This window comes from Oncorhynchus tshawytscha, linkage group LG18 (assembly GCF_018296145.1).
Source record: "Oncorhynchus tshawytscha isolate Ot180627B linkage group LG18, Otsh_v2.0, whole genome shotgun sequence".
In the NCBI taxonomy this organism is placed as follows: Eukaryota; Metazoa; Chordata; class Actinopteri; order Salmoniformes; family Salmonidae; genus Oncorhynchus; species Oncorhynchus tshawytscha.
This window is the reverse complement of record NC_056446.1, coordinates 14994862-15013237: the sequence shown is the minus strand read 5'-3', so window position 1 is coordinate 15013237 and position 18376 is coordinate 14994862. Positions and strand designations below refer to the sequence as shown.

The following is an 18376-nucleotide window of genomic DNA, read 5'->3' as shown; positions in this document are numbered from 1 at the left end:
TCTTCCCTCGCTCTGGTTTAGTGTAGCCCAGGGTGTATGAAATGGCTCTGTGCTAAATTACAAAGAACAGATGAGTGTTGAAGCGTGGTGTCTCCTCCCTCTTCTGTTGATCACTGTTGTATTCTCCCTGCTGTTAGTTGCCATTTACAATCGAAAGAATGGAGAGTGATCATGAGTTTAAACGGCATCCACCCATTTCAACCTAAAAGATTTTTATTTTAAATTTTTTAAAATTTTTATACAGTTGAGTGGGTTTTGTTTTTTTGACAAGATGTTGTCGCTAATGAAAAATCATTTGCTCTAGCGGCTTTACAGTGGATTCAGTGCTTATTCATTTTACAATAAAGCCATCCGCAATTTCTGAGCCAATAATGCCTTGAACATTTGCACTTGCATAAGCAGTATTCTGACAGTTTAGTGATCAAAGCATAATATATAACGTGTGAACTGCATACATTGGTCAAGTCTCATTCACATTTCCCCTGTCCCCTGTACTTTTAAGCCTGATCCATAGCATCGCCACTCGGGTGATCAAGTTGGCCCACGCCAAGTCCAGCATCGCCCTGGCCCCAGCCCTGGTGGAGACCTACAGCAGACTGCTGGTCTACATGGAGATAGAATCTCTGGGCATCAAAGGATTCATCAGTAAGTCCTGCAAACTCTGAATCCCCTTACAGAGCTTATCAATCCCTGCCTGTATTTTTTTCCCAAAAGAGACCTGGCTCATGTTCCGAAAGGCACACCATAACAAAATCTTTTCTCCCTGCTGAACACGACCCTGGCCTGAGCGAGCAGAATGGCCAGATTAACTGTATTCCCAAATGCATCACAGATGTTCTAACTGCGACGACATGGTGTCTGTCTTGTTTTACCAGGCCAGCTCCTGCCCAATGTGTTCAAGTCCCACGCCTGGGGCATCCTTCACACTCTGCTGGAGATGTTCAGCTACCGTATGCACCACATCCAGCCCCACTACCGCGTCCAGCTGCTCAGCCACCTGCACTCGCTAGCCGCCGTGCCCCAGACCAACCAGAACCAGCTACACCTCTGGTCAGTAACTACAAGAGGAGGCACAGTCAGACACCATTTTTAGGGCCAGGTCCTGGTTGCATAGTAGAGTAATGGTTTTTCATCTGAAGCAATATGTTGATCCTGTTTTACTATCTCACAAAATAAATACGATTTATTTGACAAGATGATTAGTCAGTGAATCAGGCTGTCTCCGTGGTAACCAGATACTCTTTCTGCAGTACATGCTTTCAAACTACCATAAAGCCCCTTGAAGTGTGCCCTTACTTACGTAAGGTAATATTTTAGGAGCTCTATGCAATACCCTATTTCCCTTAGGTAAGAGAACATTATAATTCCTTAAGGGAAACACTTAAGATGTTTTATACAACCGTAATCTGACCAGGAAACACTCAACACCCTAGGTGTAGTCCTATACTATAACTAGAGGCCTGAATATTTCCTGGTTAGGTCATTTGACCAGTTAAAAACTCCTTCACCTACGTGGTTAGCACCACAGGGGTTACAGGCCCTTGAGCTCCTGCGCAGGCAGAGATGGCTCATTACAATCACAGATACATAAGACCAGAAAGGATTTAGTACTAGTCTATACTCTGGGGTCAAGCCAGTGCAAGCCAAGGTGTTATAAGAGGAATGATGTGCTATTGAGCGGACGTTATTCAATCATTGCCAATTTAATAAGAACGTTACATAGAAATGGGTCAGCGTTTTGCAAAGACGTAACTCTGTACATAACCACGAGCTTTCACTGTGAAATAAAAGTAACCTTTTTTTGTGTTTCTGTGTCCTCAGTGTTGAGAGCACAGCGTTAAGGTTGATCACAGCGTTGGGGAGTTCTGAGGTTCAGCCTCAGTTCACCCGCTTCCTCAGTGACCCCAAAACGGTGCTGTCAGCTGAATCTGAGGAGCTCAACCGTGCCCTCATCCTGACTCTGGCCAGAGCCACCCACGTCACAGGTCTGCCTCTATCTAACTTAGAGTACCAGTCAAAAGTGTGGACACACCTACTCATTCAAAGATTTTTGTCTTTATTTTTTACTATTTTCTACATTGTAGAATAATAGTAAAGACAATAAAACTATGAAATAACACATAGAATCATGTAATAACCCAAAGTGTTAAACAAATCAAAATATATTTTATATTTGAGCTTCTTCAAAGTAGCCACCCTTTGCCTTCAAATCAAATTGTATTTGTCACATGTACCGAATACAACACCTTACTGTGAAATGCTTACTTACAAGCCCTGAACCAACAGTGCAGTTCAAGAAATGGTTAAGAAAATATTTACTAAATTAAAAGTAACACAGTAGAATTACATAACAATAACGAAGGCTATATACAGGGGGCACCGGTACCGAGTAAATGTGCTGGGGTACAGGTTAGTCGGTAATTTGTACATGTAGGTAGGGGTAAGGTGACTATGCATAGATGATAAACGGCGAGTAGCAGCAGTATAAAAACAAAGGGGGGAGGGGTCAATGTTAATATACCGGGTGGCCATCTGATGATTAGTTCAGCAGTCTTATAGCTTGGGGGTAGAAGCTGCTAAGGAGCCCTTTGGACCTAGACTTGGCGCTCCAGTACCGCTTGCTGTGCGATAGCAGAGAGAACAGTCTGACTTGGGTGACTGGAGTTTTAGACAATTTTTTGGGGCCTTCCTCTGATACTGCCTGGTATATAGGTTCTGGATGGACTACACTCTGTAGCACCTTATGGTCAGATACCGAGCAGTTGCCATAACAGGCGTTGATGCAACTGTTCAGGATGCTCTCGATGGTGCAGCTGTGGAATGTTTTGAGGATCTGGGAACCCATGCCAAATCTTTTCAGTCTCCTGAGGGGGAATAGGTGTTGTCGTGCCCGCTTCACGACTGTCTTGGTGTGTTTGGACCATGGTAGTTTGTTGGTGATGTGGACACCAAGGAACTTGAAACTCTCGACCCGCTCCACTTCAGCTCCGTCAATGTATAATGGGGGCCTGTTCGGCTCTCCTTTTCCTGTAGTCCATGATCCTTTGTCTTGCTCACATTGAGGGAGAGGTTGTTGGCCTGGCACCACGGACAGGTCCTTGACCTCCTCCCTATAGGCTGTCTCATCGTTGTCGCTGATCAGGCCTACAGCTGTTGTCATCAGCAAACTTCATGATGGTGTTGGAGTTGTGCTTGGCCACACAGTCGTGGGTGAACAGGGAGTACAGGAGGGGACTAAGCACGCACCCCTGAGGGGAACCGGTGTTGAGGATCAGAGTGGCAGATGTGTTGTTACCTACCCTTACCACCTCGGGGCGGCCCGTCAGGAAGTCCAGGATCCAGTTGCAGAGGGAGGTGTTTAGTCCCAGGGTCATTAGCTTAGTGATGAGCTTTGTGGGCACCATGGTGTTGAACGCTGAGCTGTAGTCAATGAATAGCAGTCTCACATAGGTGTTCCTTTTGTCCAGGTGGGAAAGGGCAGTATGGAGTGTTATTGAGATTGCGACATCTGTTGGGCGGTATGCGAATTGGAGTGGGCCTGGGATTTCTGAGATGATGGTGTTGATGTGAGACATGACCAGCCTATCAAAGCACTTCATGTCTACTGAAGCGAGCTATGGGGCGGTAGTCATTTAGGCAGGTTACCTTCGCCTTTTTGGGCACATGGTGGTCTGCTTGAAACGTGGGTATTACAGACTTGGTCAGGAAGAGGTTGAAACTGTCTGTGAAGACACTTGCCAGTTCGTCCGCGCATGCTCTTATTACACGCTCTGGTAATCCGTCTGGCCCCGCGGCCTTGTCAATTTTGGCCTGTTTAAAGGTCTTGCTGACATTGGCTACGGAGAGCGTGATCACAAAGTCCTCCAAAACAGCTGGTGCTCTCATAAATGCTTCAGTGTTGCTTGCCTCGAAGCGAGCATAAAAGGCATTTAGCTTGTCTGGCAGGCTTGCGTCACTGGGCAGCTGGCGGCTAGGTTTCCCTTTTGTAATCCGTAATAGTTTGCAAGACCTGCCACATCCGACATTGTGCAAAGCTGTCATTCTTGGCATTCTCTCAACCAGCTTCATGAGGTAGTCACCTGGAATGCATTTCAATTAACAGGTGTACCTTGTTAAAAGTTCATTTGTGGAATTTATTTCCTCGTTAATGTGTTTGTGATGATGTAGATGTGGTATACAGAAGATAGCCCTATTTGGGAAAAGACCAAGTCCATATTATGGCAAGAACAGTTCATTTAAGCAAAGAGAAACAACCGTCCATCATTACTTTTGACAAGGTCAGTCATTCCAGAAAATTTCAACTACTTTTAAAGTTTCTTCAAGTGCAGTTGCAAAAACCTTCAAGCGCTATGATGAAACTGGCTCTCATGAGGACCGCCAAGGGAAAGGAAGACCCAGAGTTACCTCTGCTACAGAGGATAAGTTCATTAGAGTTAACTGCACCTCAGATTGCAGCCCAAGTAAATTCTTCAGAATTCAAGTAACAGGCACGTCTCAACATCAACTGTTCAGAGGAGACTGCGTGATTCAGGCCTTCATGGTCGAATTGCTGCAAAGAAACCACTACTTAAGGACAACTAAGAAGAAGAGACTTGCTTGGGCCAGGAAACATGAGCAATGGACATTACACTAGTGGAAATCTGTCCATTGGTCTGATGAGTCCAAATGTGAGTTTTTTTTGGTTCCAACCACCATGTCTTTGTGAGACACAGAGTAGGTGAACGGATGATCTCCTCATGTGTGGTTCCCACCGTGAAGCATGGAGGAGGTGGTGTGGGGGTGCTTTGCTGATGACACTGTCTGTGATTTATTTAGAATTCAAGACCCACTTAACCAGCATGGCTACCACAGCATTCTGCCACGATACGCCATCCCATCTGGTATGCTCTTAGTGGGACTGTCATTTGATTTTCAACAGAACAATGGCCCAAAACACACCTCCAGGCTGTGTAAGGGCTATTTCACCAAGTAGAGTGATGGAGTGCTGCATCAGATGACCTGGCCTCCACAATCACCTGACCTCAACCCAATTGACATGGTTTGGAAGGAAAATCTACCCATGCTAGATTACGGAGATGTAATTTATAAATCAAATCAAATTTTATTGGTCACATACACATGATTAGCAGGTGTAAGAATGCGAACAGCATTCGGTATTATTTTTGTCCAGATGGGATAGGGCAGTGTGATGGCGATTGCAATTTATAGATCGGCAGGGTGCTCTCGAGCTGCTAGGTGTTCTTTAGCATTCAGCCATCAGATATGCCACCAATGCTCCTTCTAGGACACATCACTGCACTCTATACTCCTCTGTAAACTGGCCATCTCTGTATACCTATCGCAAGACCCACTGGTTGATGCTTATTTATAAAAGCCTCTTAGGCCTCACTCCCCCCTATCTGAGATATTTACTGCAGCCCTCATACAACACCTGTTCTGCCAGTCACATTCTGTTAAAGGTCCCCAAAGCTCACACATCCCTGGGTCTCTCGTCTTTTCAGTTCGCTGCAGCAGCTCGTTCCAGTCGTGAGCAACACACTCAAACTGGACAGTTTTATCTCAATCTCTTAATTCAAAAACTCAAACATGGACACTCTTACTGACAGTCGTGGCTGCTTTGCGTGATGTATTGTTGTCTCTACCTTCTTGCCCTTTGTGCTGTTGTCTGTGCGCTATAATGTTTGTTTTACCATGTTTTGTGCTGCTGCCATGTTATGCTGCTACCATGTTGTTGTCATGTGTTGCTACCATGCTATGTTATCTTAGGTCTCCCTTTATGTAGTGTTGTGTGTTGTTTCGTCGTGGTATATGTATATATATATTTTAATATTTTTTTTATCCCAGCCGCTGTCCCCGCAGGAGGCCTTTGGTAGGCAGTCATTGTGAGTTTGTTCTTAACTGACTTGCCTAGTTAAATACAAAATAATGTTTTTTACAAAGCAGCCAACAAGAGCTCAGCATATGTGGGAACTCCTTAAAGACTGTTGGAAAAGCATTCCCCATGAAGCTGGTTAAGAGAATGCCAAGAGTGTGCAAAGCTGTCAAGGCAAAGGGTGGCTACTTTGAAGAATCTCAAATATAAAATATATATCTCAAATATGACACTTTTTTGGGTTACTGCATGATACCCTATGTGTTATTTCCTAGTTTTGATGTCTTCACTTATTCTACAATGCAGAACAACCCTTGAATGAGTTAGTGCCAGTCAAAAGTTTGGACACACCGTGTCTGATAATGCCTGTGAAACTCATCATAGCTCAGCGTAACGCTGACTAGTAGGTCAGCATTAACAAAACGTTCACCTAACCCAAGACTCATTTTCCTTCCACTGCTTTCTCTGATCCAGATTTCTTCACGGGCTCCGACTCCATCCAGGGTACGTGGTGTAAGGACATCCTGCAGACCATCATGAACTTTACTCCTCACAACTGGGCCTCTCACACCCTGAGCTGTTTCCCTGCTCCTCTTCAGGTACGGAGAGAGAGAGAGAGGGAGTCAATTTGGGAATTTGGGCTTATTTCTACAGGGGGCAGCATAGAGAATTATTGACTGAGAGAATCCTATTTCAAACGCAACATATCACGACGGTACCGCCCCAACCCGGCTAAAGTGAATATGTTATATTAACGGTACCTACACACAGACTGAGCCCATTCATATTTTTCAGATGAGACGGACACAAAGTCCCAGTGGAACATATGAGTATTTATCCTTTTACACAGAAGGAAAGGAGAGAGAAAAAGACATCTGTGTGCGTGTTCCCTCAGGCGTTCTTCAAGCAGAACAACGTTCCCCAGGAGAGCCGCTTCAACCTGAAGAAGAACGTGGAGGAGGAATACAGGAAGTGGAAGAGCATGACCAACGAGAACGACATCATCACCCACTTCTCCATGCAGGGATCGCCGCCCCTCTTCCTGTGTCTGCTGTGGAAGATGCTGCTGGAGACTGACAAAATCAACCAGATCGGCTTCAGGTACACCACAAAGTATTCACTACTTTTCTATTCTACGGTTGCACAACACTTAACCATTTTATTTGTGCATTTATGAAATGTATTCGACAGGGACAGTGCACATGAATCAACGTTTCCGGTTCAACATCAGGCTATCAGTTCCTATTTTAACGGTAGCAGGGCCACGTCCTGTGCATTTGTTCTCATTATCCTGATGATTTTATATGGTCATTAATAAATATTATAAGGTAACCTGGGACTGTTTTTAAGGAGGTCAACATTCTGATTGGCTGAGCCCTGTGAATGTTAAGTGGGTGGGGAACAGAGGGGTGTGGCTTCCCTGGGGTGCAGCTGCTCCTTCTCCAGACAGAGGGCAGTTGTGTGGATGGAGATGCCTGACCCCACACACACGTCCCACTTGTCATTCTAGTCACGAGCGCTGAGAGATAATGATCTTTACACTACCCGCACGCTCCGACAGCACCAATACAGCTCCGCTGCCGCTATCATCTCGTCTTTTAATTTATTTCTCTGAGCTCCCCCCCCAGACACAGTCTGTACCAGCAAGGCAGTTTTTAAAGTGCTTTCTGAAGCAGAAGTTGTGGCGACTGCCTGACGACCTGTAGCCAGTGCCCAGCTGATAAAGTGCTGTTGCTGATTCCATCTTGGTGTAGAAATCAGCACAGCCTCACAACCAATCCCTTGAGCCGGATTGCGGGTTATGTGCTGAGTGCTGCTGTTCCGTAAAGGCAGAGCTCTTCTAATTATCACCAGGCGGGAGGGGTGAAATGGCTGTGAAGGGCTGCTGTTTGCGTAACCCTCCGGAGGGAGTCTCTGTGAAAGTTCTTAAACACTCAATGACTCTCTCCCAAGCACCTTCTATACCCCTCTCTCTCGCTCCCTCCCTGACACTTTCTTTCCAACTCTCCCTCTTTCTCTCTCCATCTCTTGTCTGTAGGAAAGAATCTATGGCCTCTCCCCAACAGAGTTTGAGTGTGAGGAATGCGAATAGGCTTGTCTACTGTAAACCTGCCTCCGGCTCTTTACGTCACTACCCAGTGGAGAGTGATGGCTTTCCTTGAGTAGGCAGTCATGCACCGCACGCCACCGTTTGTAATATGATTTACCGCCAGTGAAAGGTATTTTGCAACGGGGCTTTTAAGAAGTGACTAAGGACTTTGCTTTTGCGGTAACTGGCTGCTGTTAATGACAGCCTGTTAACGCAACCGAGCCGGTACAGTAAAACTGCTCTCCTTCTGTCCTCTAAATAGGGCCTGTCTGCTAGGAAGCCAGAGTCTGGGGGATTGGGAGAGAGCAGTTGTGGTAGGGCCAGGTGGGGTGGTAGGAAGGCTGCCACAGGGGGCCACTACCACTGGGAATGGCTACTGTGGGCCCTAGGCTTGGCTCTCAGCTTCTGGATGCTGTTGAGAGGAACACACTGAAGCAGATGGTGTCAGAAGGCTGTTTGCTGGTGTTTGTGTTGATGATGGCTGTAAAGGGTGTTGATGGTGTTTGAGAACAGCTTTGCATTGAATCATGAAGTAATTGTGTTATTGACAGATGGCCTTTTGAATTCAGAGGAATAAATGCTCACTCGTTATAAAGACTCATGGTAAATAAGCAATGGTACTGTACATTATGTCAATTTGACTTGTGCGTGACTGTGCAGGTGTCTGTGTGTTGTAACACAAGGCCATCCTCCTGACCAGCCGTGTGTCCTGTCTTGCCCCAGGGTTCTGGAGAGGATCGGGGCGCGGGCGCTGGTGGCCCATGTCAGGACATTTGCAGACTTCCTGGTCTATGAGTTCTCCACGTCGGCCGGTGGCCAGCAGCTCAACAAGTGTATCGAGATCCTCAACGACATGGTGTGGAAGTACAACATTGTCACTCTGGACAGACTCATCCTGTGCCTGGTAAGGATGAGATGAAACTATGGGCCAGTCATATGGTTCACCTCAAATGAAGCCTTTGAAAGCTTCAATCACATTATGAATAATTAGGTTTTCAGATCAGACATTTAATATCTCATTGTTCAATATGAAACTGGTTGAGGTGTTCGATAACAATGTTTAGTTCCCTACTAATCTCTCGTTCCCATCGCTTCCCTTGCTCTGATCTCCCTCTCCTCTCCAGGCCATGAGGAGTCACGAGGGTAACGAGGCCCAGGTCTGCTACTTCATTATTCAGCTCCTCCTCCTCAAGCCCAACGACTTCCGCAATCGCGTCTCTGACTTCGTGAAGGAGAACGCCCCCGAGCACTGGCTGCAGAGCGACTGGCACACCAAGCACATGACCTACCACAAGGTACCGTACTGGCCCCTGACCCTGGAGCTCTGACTGACAGCTCCAGCACGGAAAGAACAGCTCTGCCCTAAAGACAGTCTGAAAGGAACCAGAGAGGGGCTCAAGGCGATACGAATGGAAATGTCAACGGGAGGCCACTATATATCAGCCTGCACCGTTGCCTGTTGACATTTGGCCCTTTTTTAAATGTCACATTTACATTGGCTGGGCTGGGATCTCAACTGAGCTTTCTGTGGTGTTAGCTGTGTTAAGTCTCCATCTGTTCTGCTGTGGTGATTGACCTCCACTCACTGTTTCACGGCTCCCAAGCTTGCTCTTTCATTAAAGCTTGCAGGTGATACAGTTCCATTTGACTTGGACTCTTGTTTTCTTCCCTATTGTAACAGAAATACCCGGAGAAGCTGTACTTTGAGGGATTGGCCGAGCAGGTGAACCCGCCCATGCAGCAGCAGTCCCACTACCTGCCCATCTACTTTGGTAACGTCTGCCTGCGCTTCCTGCCCGTCTTTGACATCGTCATCCACCGCTTCCTGGAGCTGCTGCCCGTCTCCAAGTCACTGGAGACCTTACTGGACCACCTAGGAGGACTCTACAAGTTCCACGGTGAGGAGAGGGTACAAGACCACGGGGACGAGTTCTGGTCTGTTGCTTTGATTGTCCATACAGCCTGGAGGTATACGGACATCACGAAAGAGCCCTGATAGAAAACCCCCTTTATGAGTCAATGTTACACTTGCACTTGAAACATTTGGAATGATGTTATGTGACGAGGTCAGTTCAGATGGACAGTCTAATTGAACTGAATTTTGTGTTTCTCTGTGTCGTCTCCAGACCGCCCGGTGACCTACCTGTACAACACGCTCCACTACTACGAGCGTCACCTGCGCGACCGCACCAACCTGAAGAGGAAGCTGGTGCACGCCATCATGAGCTCTCTGAAGGACAACCGGGCGCCAGGCTGGTGCCTGAGTGAGACCTACATCAAGTGTGGCATGAACCCCCGCGAAGACAACGTCTGGATCCCCGATGACACCTACTACTGCAAGCTCATCGGACGCCTCGTTGACAATATCCTTTGCTGCAGTTTGTTCCCGAGCACATTTGACCTGTCCAAATCATTATCAGACACTTTTCTCTATGTCTCTGTCCTTCTGTGGGGATGTTCAGATCGATGACAGTAGTCTCGTGACATCTACGAGGGAATAGTTGACGTGCTAGGTTGCTAGAAGGTCTTTCCTAGAATTAAAGTCTATGATGTGTTCACACACTGTTGTGTAGCTGGTGTATCATCCTTGACCTGCTGTCTCACCGATGGCTGGCAAGTCCCCCGGGCCGTTCCCAAACTGTGACTGGAGGTTCAACGAGTTCCCCAACCCGGCCGCCCACGCTCTCCACGTCACCTGCGTGGAGCTGATGGCCCTGGCAGTGCCCGGCAAGGACGTGGGCAACGCCCTGCTCAGTGTCGTCCTCAAGAGGTCAGAATGGGGTCATAGATCAAACGGGGGGCAGTAAGCAGCCAATTAGAGGGGAGATTGAAAGGTCTCTATGCTATGTAAACGAGCACAGTCTTGTGTGCTCTCGTGACGCACGTGTAAATGTGTCCATTTTTATGCGGAAGTTCTTGTGCGAGGAATGGACGATGAGTCATCTTGAAGTGGTGCTGAATCAATGCAGTGTGTTAGCTTTCTGCAGAGCTCAGTTAGACCTGTGTGCCCCTCTGCATGACAGCGGCTGTATCTGTATGGTGTTGTGATTGATTGTCCTCCTGATGTCATGTGAACTCCCTCACAGCCAACCGCTGGTGCCTCGGGAGAACATCACCGCCTGGATGAACGCCATCGGCCTGGTGATCACCGCCTTGCCTGTAAGACTCCTCTCTGTTCACACACACATATCAGTTAAATATCAGCAACTTATTGCGCCAGAAATCTCAAGTTCGCGGCACACAGCAAACCTGTTTTTTTTCCATTCGCGTGGTCAAGTTTCCACTATCCATGAAAAACAAGGTTCATAAATTGTTGTTCTTACTGCTCACAGTGTAATTCTGGGCAGCCAGACAGTAGTGACAGCTTTACCCAAATAAACATCTATTTCATCCTTCAGCCGTCCTGCAGACTCCAGAGAACTGTCTGAGGTCTGACAAGTCAGCTAAACGGTATGCGTGTCTGTCTGCCTGTCTCTCTCCTTTCTCTAGGAGCCTTACTGGGTGGTCCTGCAGGACCGTATAGTGAGTGTGCTGGGCAGTCCGTGCTTCACCACAGAGACTGAGTGGGTGGGTTACCCCTTCGCGCTGCTGGACTTCACCGCCTGCCACCAGTCCTACTCTGAGATGTACTGCAGCTACGTGTTGGCCCTGGCCCACGCCGTGTGGCACCACTCCAGCATCGGACAGCTCTCCCTCATCCCCAAGTAAGAACCAACATTAGTCCCCCAATTTAGCTGTTCTCCAGCCTTCTAGTCCTGGTCCACCAGCAGTCCCCTGATTAGCTTTTCTCCAGCCTTCTGGTCTACCAGCAGTCATCTGATGAGCTGTTCTCCAGCCTTCTAGTCCTGGTCCACCAGCAGTCCCCTGATTAGCTGTTCTCCAGCCTTCTAGTCCTGGTCCACCAGCATCTCCCTGTGGTCGAGGAAAGTGTTAATTCATTAGTAGGTGAACGGAAGAGTGTTCTCCCCTCAATAGCCACCTTTCAGCGAGGATAGTCATGTATATCCTACTGCAAGAATATTTTTTACATTTGCCACACCCACTTTGAATCAGCTTTTGTTTTGTCAGAAGGAGAAAACATGCCCTCTTTACAATAAAACAATAAGTAGCATATCGTTTCTATCTATAAAATATCTGGAACAACTAACCTCATTTGTTTCCATCACTTTCCACATTTATATTGGGATCAGCCCTTGTAAACGTAATTTTCCTAACGACGCGGAGAAGGACCCATCTCAATTCAAGCAAGCGTATTTTTGTCCACTCTCAGCGACTCTTCTCGATTAACTTTGACCTTCAAAGGAAGGGATAGAGGACGCAGGAGGTGAGCAAATCTAATTGACAAAAGGCCATTTACTTTCAAATGACTGAAGGGAAGTGAACAAGTGTACAATTTGGGAGGAAAGAGCCCCTCTAGCCTGCTCCCTCTTGCCTCCCTCCATCCCCACCATCTTGTCTCCTCCCTCGGCCCAAGCTGCTCACTCCTGACTTATATCAGATGGGGTTTTGTTAAGAATTTGTCTGCTTCACGCCTACCCTGTGTTTTATCTGGACACAGTGGGATAGTCTTGCTGCCTCCCAGCTCAGGCTTAGCTTAGCAGGCCTTCTCATCTAGCCTGGGAATATCTTCCCCTATAACGCTGTGTGTTCAGGCTTCGCTTAGTAGGCCTTCTCATCTAGCCTGGGAATATCTTCCCCTATAACACTGTGTGTTCAGGCTTCGCTGGACTTCAAGCCCAAATAGTTATGCTCCCTGATGTGTCAGCAAGTGCCCTTGTGCTCCTGTGTGTCTGCTGGACTGTCATGTGAAATGACAGCAGAGCCCTGGCCTGCTGGGATTACATTACAATGAAGCAGATGGAAATGCCTTGGGATGAGACCGAGAAGTACAGTACACTATGTACTGGGCTGGCTACAGCTTTCTGACATTATTCGATGCTACTGTTTAAGATTAGTAATGTGCCCGTAAATTGGACTGGGCATGGGGATTCTAATTTCAGGAATTGGTGCATATATGCCTTCATACTCTTTGGTCCAATAACATTTCTGTACATGTTCTACTTGCATAGTATCTCAGATTTCACTGATGATTAAATATTGTAACTTTTTATCCCCAATTTTGTAATATCCAATTGGCAGTTAGTCTTTTCCCATCGCCCCACGGCCTCACGGGAGAAGTGAAAGTTGCGAGCCACATGTCCTCCGAAACGCGACCCTGCCAAGCCACACCCGCTCTAGCCGGAAAGCCAGCCGCACCAATGTGTCGGAGGATACACCGTCCAGCTGGCGACTGGTGTCAGCTTGCAGGCGCCCAGCCCGCCACAAGGAGTCGCTAGAGCGCAATCGGACAAGGATATCCATGGCCGGCCGAACCCTTCCCTAACCCGGATGACGCTGGGCCAAATGTGCGCCGCCTCATGGGTCTAACGGTCATGGCCGGCTGTGACAGTCTGGGATCGAACCCGGGGCTGTAGTGACCCCCTAGAGCGCTGCGCCACTCGGGAGGCCCAATATTGTTTATCTTTGAGATTGAATTTGAAAAGCAACCAGAAATACTACGAAAGCAATTTATATTCAAAAGCTCATCAGTATGAGTGGGCAAGATGTATACGATGACCTCTCCTTGCCAGACAGTCATTGTGATGGCTCTCAGCCTGTGTTTGTGTTAGTGTGGAAGCGCTATCACATTATTGTGACGGGCAGGTTGCTGCTATCCCCAAGCTGTCTTCATCAGTTTGGACCGTGACGCGTGGGAGCGGGGCGCGTGGGAGATCTCAGCAGGCGTCACGGCGTTCTGACAACCGAGCCCGGTGACGAGACGCACCGCCTGTGGCTCGGGCAGCCGAGTGGGTACGCCTCACGCTGAAGCTTCTGGAACACAGATCACACATGACAAGATTCCAGTGGGATCCATCTTGTCGTCTACAAACACAGAGGCTTTGGTCCTGCTGTACCTGGTTTATATTCCACTGTCTGTTCATTCAGAAAAACCCTGTCAATTATCATTCAAGTTCAGTGCCTCCACTGTCTTCCCTCCATTTGCATACAGCTCTCACAGTTAGAGCCTTAGTCACTTTTGAACATCGGGTGCTTGGCTTTACAAATCACTTTCTTTCATTTCTGGGGAGATTTTTCAGTCCTTTTCTCCTCCATCCCAGCATGTCTTTGAACGAGCGCAGTCCGTCTTCTCCTATTCAGTCTGTCTCTTTACGAGAAGTGTAACATTCTCTCCCCTCCCTCCCCAGGTTCCTGTCTGAGGTGCTGAAGCCCATAGTAAAGACAGAGTTCCAGCTCCTCTATGTGTACCACCTAGTGGGGCCCTTCCTCCAGCGCTTCCAACAGGAGAGGACCCGCTGCATGCTGGAGGTACTGACTACTTCTGTCAATATATGCCCCCCCCTCCTCTCCTCCTCCATCTCCCAGTACAACCCTATTACACCATACAATCCCACACAAAAGGCCTGTCAATTAAATTCCCTTTCACACTCCCTTGACCATTAAAGAGGATAGAACTGATTGATTGTGTGTGTGTGTGTGTGAAAATGGACAATAGCTGGTTAGGTGGCTCACTGAGAAATCCTGTTATTTGTGGAGAGGGAGAATGAAGGTCCTTGGTCTCCTCTCCCAAGAGGCAGTGGCTCTGTGCTGGGGTTGTGCTGTGGCTTCCCATGGACAGCTCTAATGAATCTGCAGTTCTGCTGTTGACCAGCCTGCCACCCCCCTGGAGCGGCTCTGACCAAAAATATCCGTTCTGAAATAGCCATTCATTCTGTTTTTCAGTCTGGCTTTGTGTTAATCAGATGTGTGACTCACCATTAATCAATGACTGATTTTTGTCTGTGCCATTTCTTAACGATCTACGCATTTATGTGTGTGTGTCGTGAACTGCAGATTGGAGTGGCGTTCTATGAGATGCTACAGGCTGTGGACCAGCACAGTCAACACCTGTCCTACATGGATCCTATCTGTGACTTTCTCTACCACATCAAGTACATGTTCACCGGGGACAGCGTCAAAGACCAGGTTCGAGAAATACTCAGGGGTTAATGTTCTTCGCCACTCTGGTGTTCAGATGAAGGGATTGAAATAGTCTGTAATGCGCACCACTGCAGCGCTTAAGTCAGTCTGCTGTGTGTAGCTTACTTTAGCTGCCGGCAAAGTTATTCAAAGCGTATACTCTATCACTCAGGATTTAACTTTCCACTTCAACAATTTTTTTCCATGTAATGTTATTTAAGCCAAAATCGGACAAGCCCATAGTAGAATAGTTCACCTATTTACCTAGTCAGCTTGTGTGTTCTATGCCAGATAAATATTCCTCTTGAGGCGCATTCAGGTTGCGAGGGCCATAGGAGGGAATCTGGTAAGCAGTTGACGCACAGCAATTCTTTATGCAGTCATGGGGAAACACTTTTGAAAGAAGTTTTGGCAAATATGTTTTGAAAGCAGTTTAGACCTTTTTAAGAAAGGGTGGGCTCCCTGTTTTCCATTGCTGCCACATTTATTTCTCTACTCCTTCCTTTGAGCGTGTGGCATCGTTTACAAATGCAGTTTTTACAACCGGAGTCTAAAACATGGTTTAGGCGCAGCTGCGCAACAGAGCTCTTAAAGGTGCAGTGTCGTCTTAAAAGATCAATTACATACATTGTAATAGAAACCTATTTTTCGAGTGAGAAAAAATTCATAATTATTTATGTATTTATAATAAAATATTCATTATTATTAATAATAATAATAGCAACAACAACAATCAGGATGTTGTTCTGTGGGGTAAATGCAGATGGACATTCTTCAAGTGCCTTCAGAAAGTATTCCTACCCCTTGACCTATTCCACATTTTGTTGTGTTACAGCCTGAATTCTAAATGGATTCAATTGATGAGCGAGAACATGTTTTTGAAATGTTTGCGCATTCTTTTAAAAATTATTTTAAAAATTCTTCAAGCTCTGTCAAGTTGGTTGTTGTTGAAAAAGAGCCAAGTCTTGCCATAGATTTTCAAGAAGACATAAGTCAAACTGTACCTCCGCCACTCTGGAACATTCAATGTCGTCTTGGTAAGCAACTCCAGTGTATATTTGGCCTTGTGTTTCCTGCTGAACGGTGAATTTGTCTCCCAGCGTCTGTCGGAAAGCAGACTGAACCAGGTTTTCCTCTGGTTTTCCTCCAGAAAAGATAAAGCATTGGATTTGCTCCAAACAACGCTTTGTGTTCAGGACATAAAGTACATTTCGTTGCCACATTTTTTTGCAGCTTTACTTTAGTGTATTTTTGCAATCAGAAAGCATGTTTTGGAATATATTTTTTTCTCTTTACCAATAGATGCCCTTCCTTGTGAGGCATTGGAAAACCGCCCTGGTCTTTATGGTTGAATCTGCGTTTGAAATTCACTGCTCGACAAGGGGCCTTTACAGATAGTGTGTGGGGTACAGAGATGAGGCTGTCATTAAAAAAACCATGTTAAGCATTATTATTGCACACGAGTCCATGCAACATATTATGTGACTTGTTAAGCACATTTTTAGTCCTGAACTTATATAGACTTGCCATAACAAAGGGTTGAACTACTTGACTCAAGACATTTCACATTTTCGTTTTTTATGAATTTGTAAACATTTCTTAAAACAATTCCACTTTGACATTATTGGGATACTATGTGTAGGCCAGTGACACAAAATCTCAATCATCTATTTTAAATTCGGGCTGTACCACAACAAAAAGTCAAGTGGTGTGAATACTTTCTGAAGGCACTGTACATTTTATAGTCACTATGCTTCATCAGTTGTGCTACAGGCGATAATGTTTTTTGCTAATAGCACATCCTGATAATATAGACCGTGCTTAGGCTATAAGATTGTTCCAATGTGTTAATATTTTTTACTGAATTATTACAAATATGTTACTGGGCCCATTTCTGGAGGTGGAAATTATATTTAAGATGCTGTCAGCAGCATTTTATTTTCATGTCCTTTTAAAAAGGTCATAAGTCATGCGGCTGGAATTGTTCAAATCACAGTTTAATACATGTACAAAATGATCCTCTCTCCCTAAAAGCATGTTGGTCATGACTTTCTTACATGACAAGGGGAGGTTAACTTGGCCCCAGACAATCGATCTGAGATTGACAAAAGTTTCAGTTGTGGGATTTTTTGTTGTTGCTTTAGCCCCTAAATAATGTATACTTTATGCCTTTCCTTGACCTCAATGTTTGCTCATTCGGTTTTCTGTCATGTCCTGCATTGGTATTCTGCGCCTCCTCTCCTCCTCTAATTATATCAACACACCCTGAATTTGAAATTCTAATTTGTTTGTCCTCCAAACATTCCCACTTTTACTTTTGAAGTCACTTGCTGCACGTCCCACTTCATTTCAGGGTCTGAGGCTGAAGTTGGCTTCTCTCCTCAGTAGTACAGAAGAGATTAGTTGAATTCTCCTCCCAGCTTATCCCTAGTCTCCCCTAGTGTTGTCTAATGGTGTGTGTATTCCCAGGTGGAGAAAATCATCCTGACCCTGCGTCCGGCCATGAAGCTCCGTCTGCGTTTCATCACCCACACTAGCAAGATGGAGCCTGCAGCCACCAGCGTCCCCCAGCCCTCCTCCTCTGTGTCCTCACCCGCCCCACAGAGCAACCCTGGCCCCTCCAACCTCCCCCTGTCTGGGGCCCAGTAAAACACACACACACCAAGGAAGGAGTCTCAGCCCCATGGCTGTGGTCCCACTGTCACCAGCTGGAGTATTGAGATGGACACACTCCACGAATGTTTAGGTCAGGGTCGAGACAGACAAGATGACCCTGAGAGTCTGGTCTCTTGAGGCTGACATTGCAACGCCCCAGTGCTGTGGTGTGTTCCAAAGCTTTAAACAGCCATTCAGTCCCGAAAAGCAGCATAGAAGAAAACAGACATGAACTGTTACACAACAGACATTACCTTTTTATAACCTTTAGCTTTGTAGTGCTTTTTATTGTTGAGTGTATTGGAAAAAGACAAGTGTTTCTGCAATCATTGGTCTGCTGGAGTATGTATATAAAAGGAGTTGGTGGCGGCTCATTCTGTTGTTGCTCTCCCTTTGTCATAACATGAGATGGTCCAGTGCCTTGCGACTCCCCACTTAATCATGAGAGGCGATTTATGTTGTGTTTTTCACACAAAGTAAAGAAACAATAAAAACGCCTTTAGTATTCTGTGTTGGTTTGTCGTCTTGTCTGATCTCCTGCTGTTCTGCTCTGTCGAGAGGACCTGTATTCTGTCAGCTCAGGACCTCTGCCAGGTTTCTGAATGTTGTTATGGCTGCACAAACACTAAGGTCAGAACAGGGTCAACAACTCCCAACTCTTTAAACACAAACTGGACTGGAGCTGCGTACGGAGCTTAAAACACTATCTCTACATGGTGTGAAAACATGAGCATGGATTTTTA

At 46.3% G+C, this 18376-nt stretch overlaps 1 protein-coding gene across 4 annotated transcripts in view; it reads left to right on the top strand.

Annotated features, from left to right (window-relative positions):
* Positions 1-18141, top strand: part of med23 (mediator complex subunit 23) — a 28228-nt gene extending 10087 nt beyond the window's left edge. For 2 of the 4 annotated variants that reach the window (XM_024377944.2, XM_024377946.2), the window contains 15 exons: positions 503-645; positions 876-1050; positions 1822-1985; positions 6347-6471; positions 6768-6985; positions 8685-8865; positions 9086-9256; positions 9643-9859; positions 10088-10324; positions 10566-10731; positions 11048-11120; positions 11451-11665; positions 14207-14327; positions 14853-14984; positions 17448-18141. In XM_024377944.2, coding sequence (XP_024233712.1) covers positions 503-645; positions 876-1050; positions 1822-1985; positions 6347-6471; positions 6768-6985; positions 8685-8865; positions 9086-9256; positions 9643-9859; positions 10088-10324; positions 10566-10731; positions 11048-11120; positions 11451-11665; positions 14207-14327; positions 14853-14984; positions 17448-17627 — 2518 coding nt within the window. In that variant the 3' untranslated portion in view covers positions 17628-18141. The remainder of the gene's footprint in view (positions 1-502; positions 646-875; positions 1051-1821; positions 1986-6346; positions 6472-6767; positions 6986-8684; positions 8866-9085; positions 9257-9642; positions 9860-10087; positions 10325-10565; positions 10732-11047; positions 11121-11450; positions 11666-14206; positions 14328-14852; positions 14985-17447) is intronic. The other 2 variants (XM_024377945.2, XM_024377947.2) reach the window with 1 other exon arrangement.
* Positions 18142-18376: the final 235 nt, after the last annotated feature.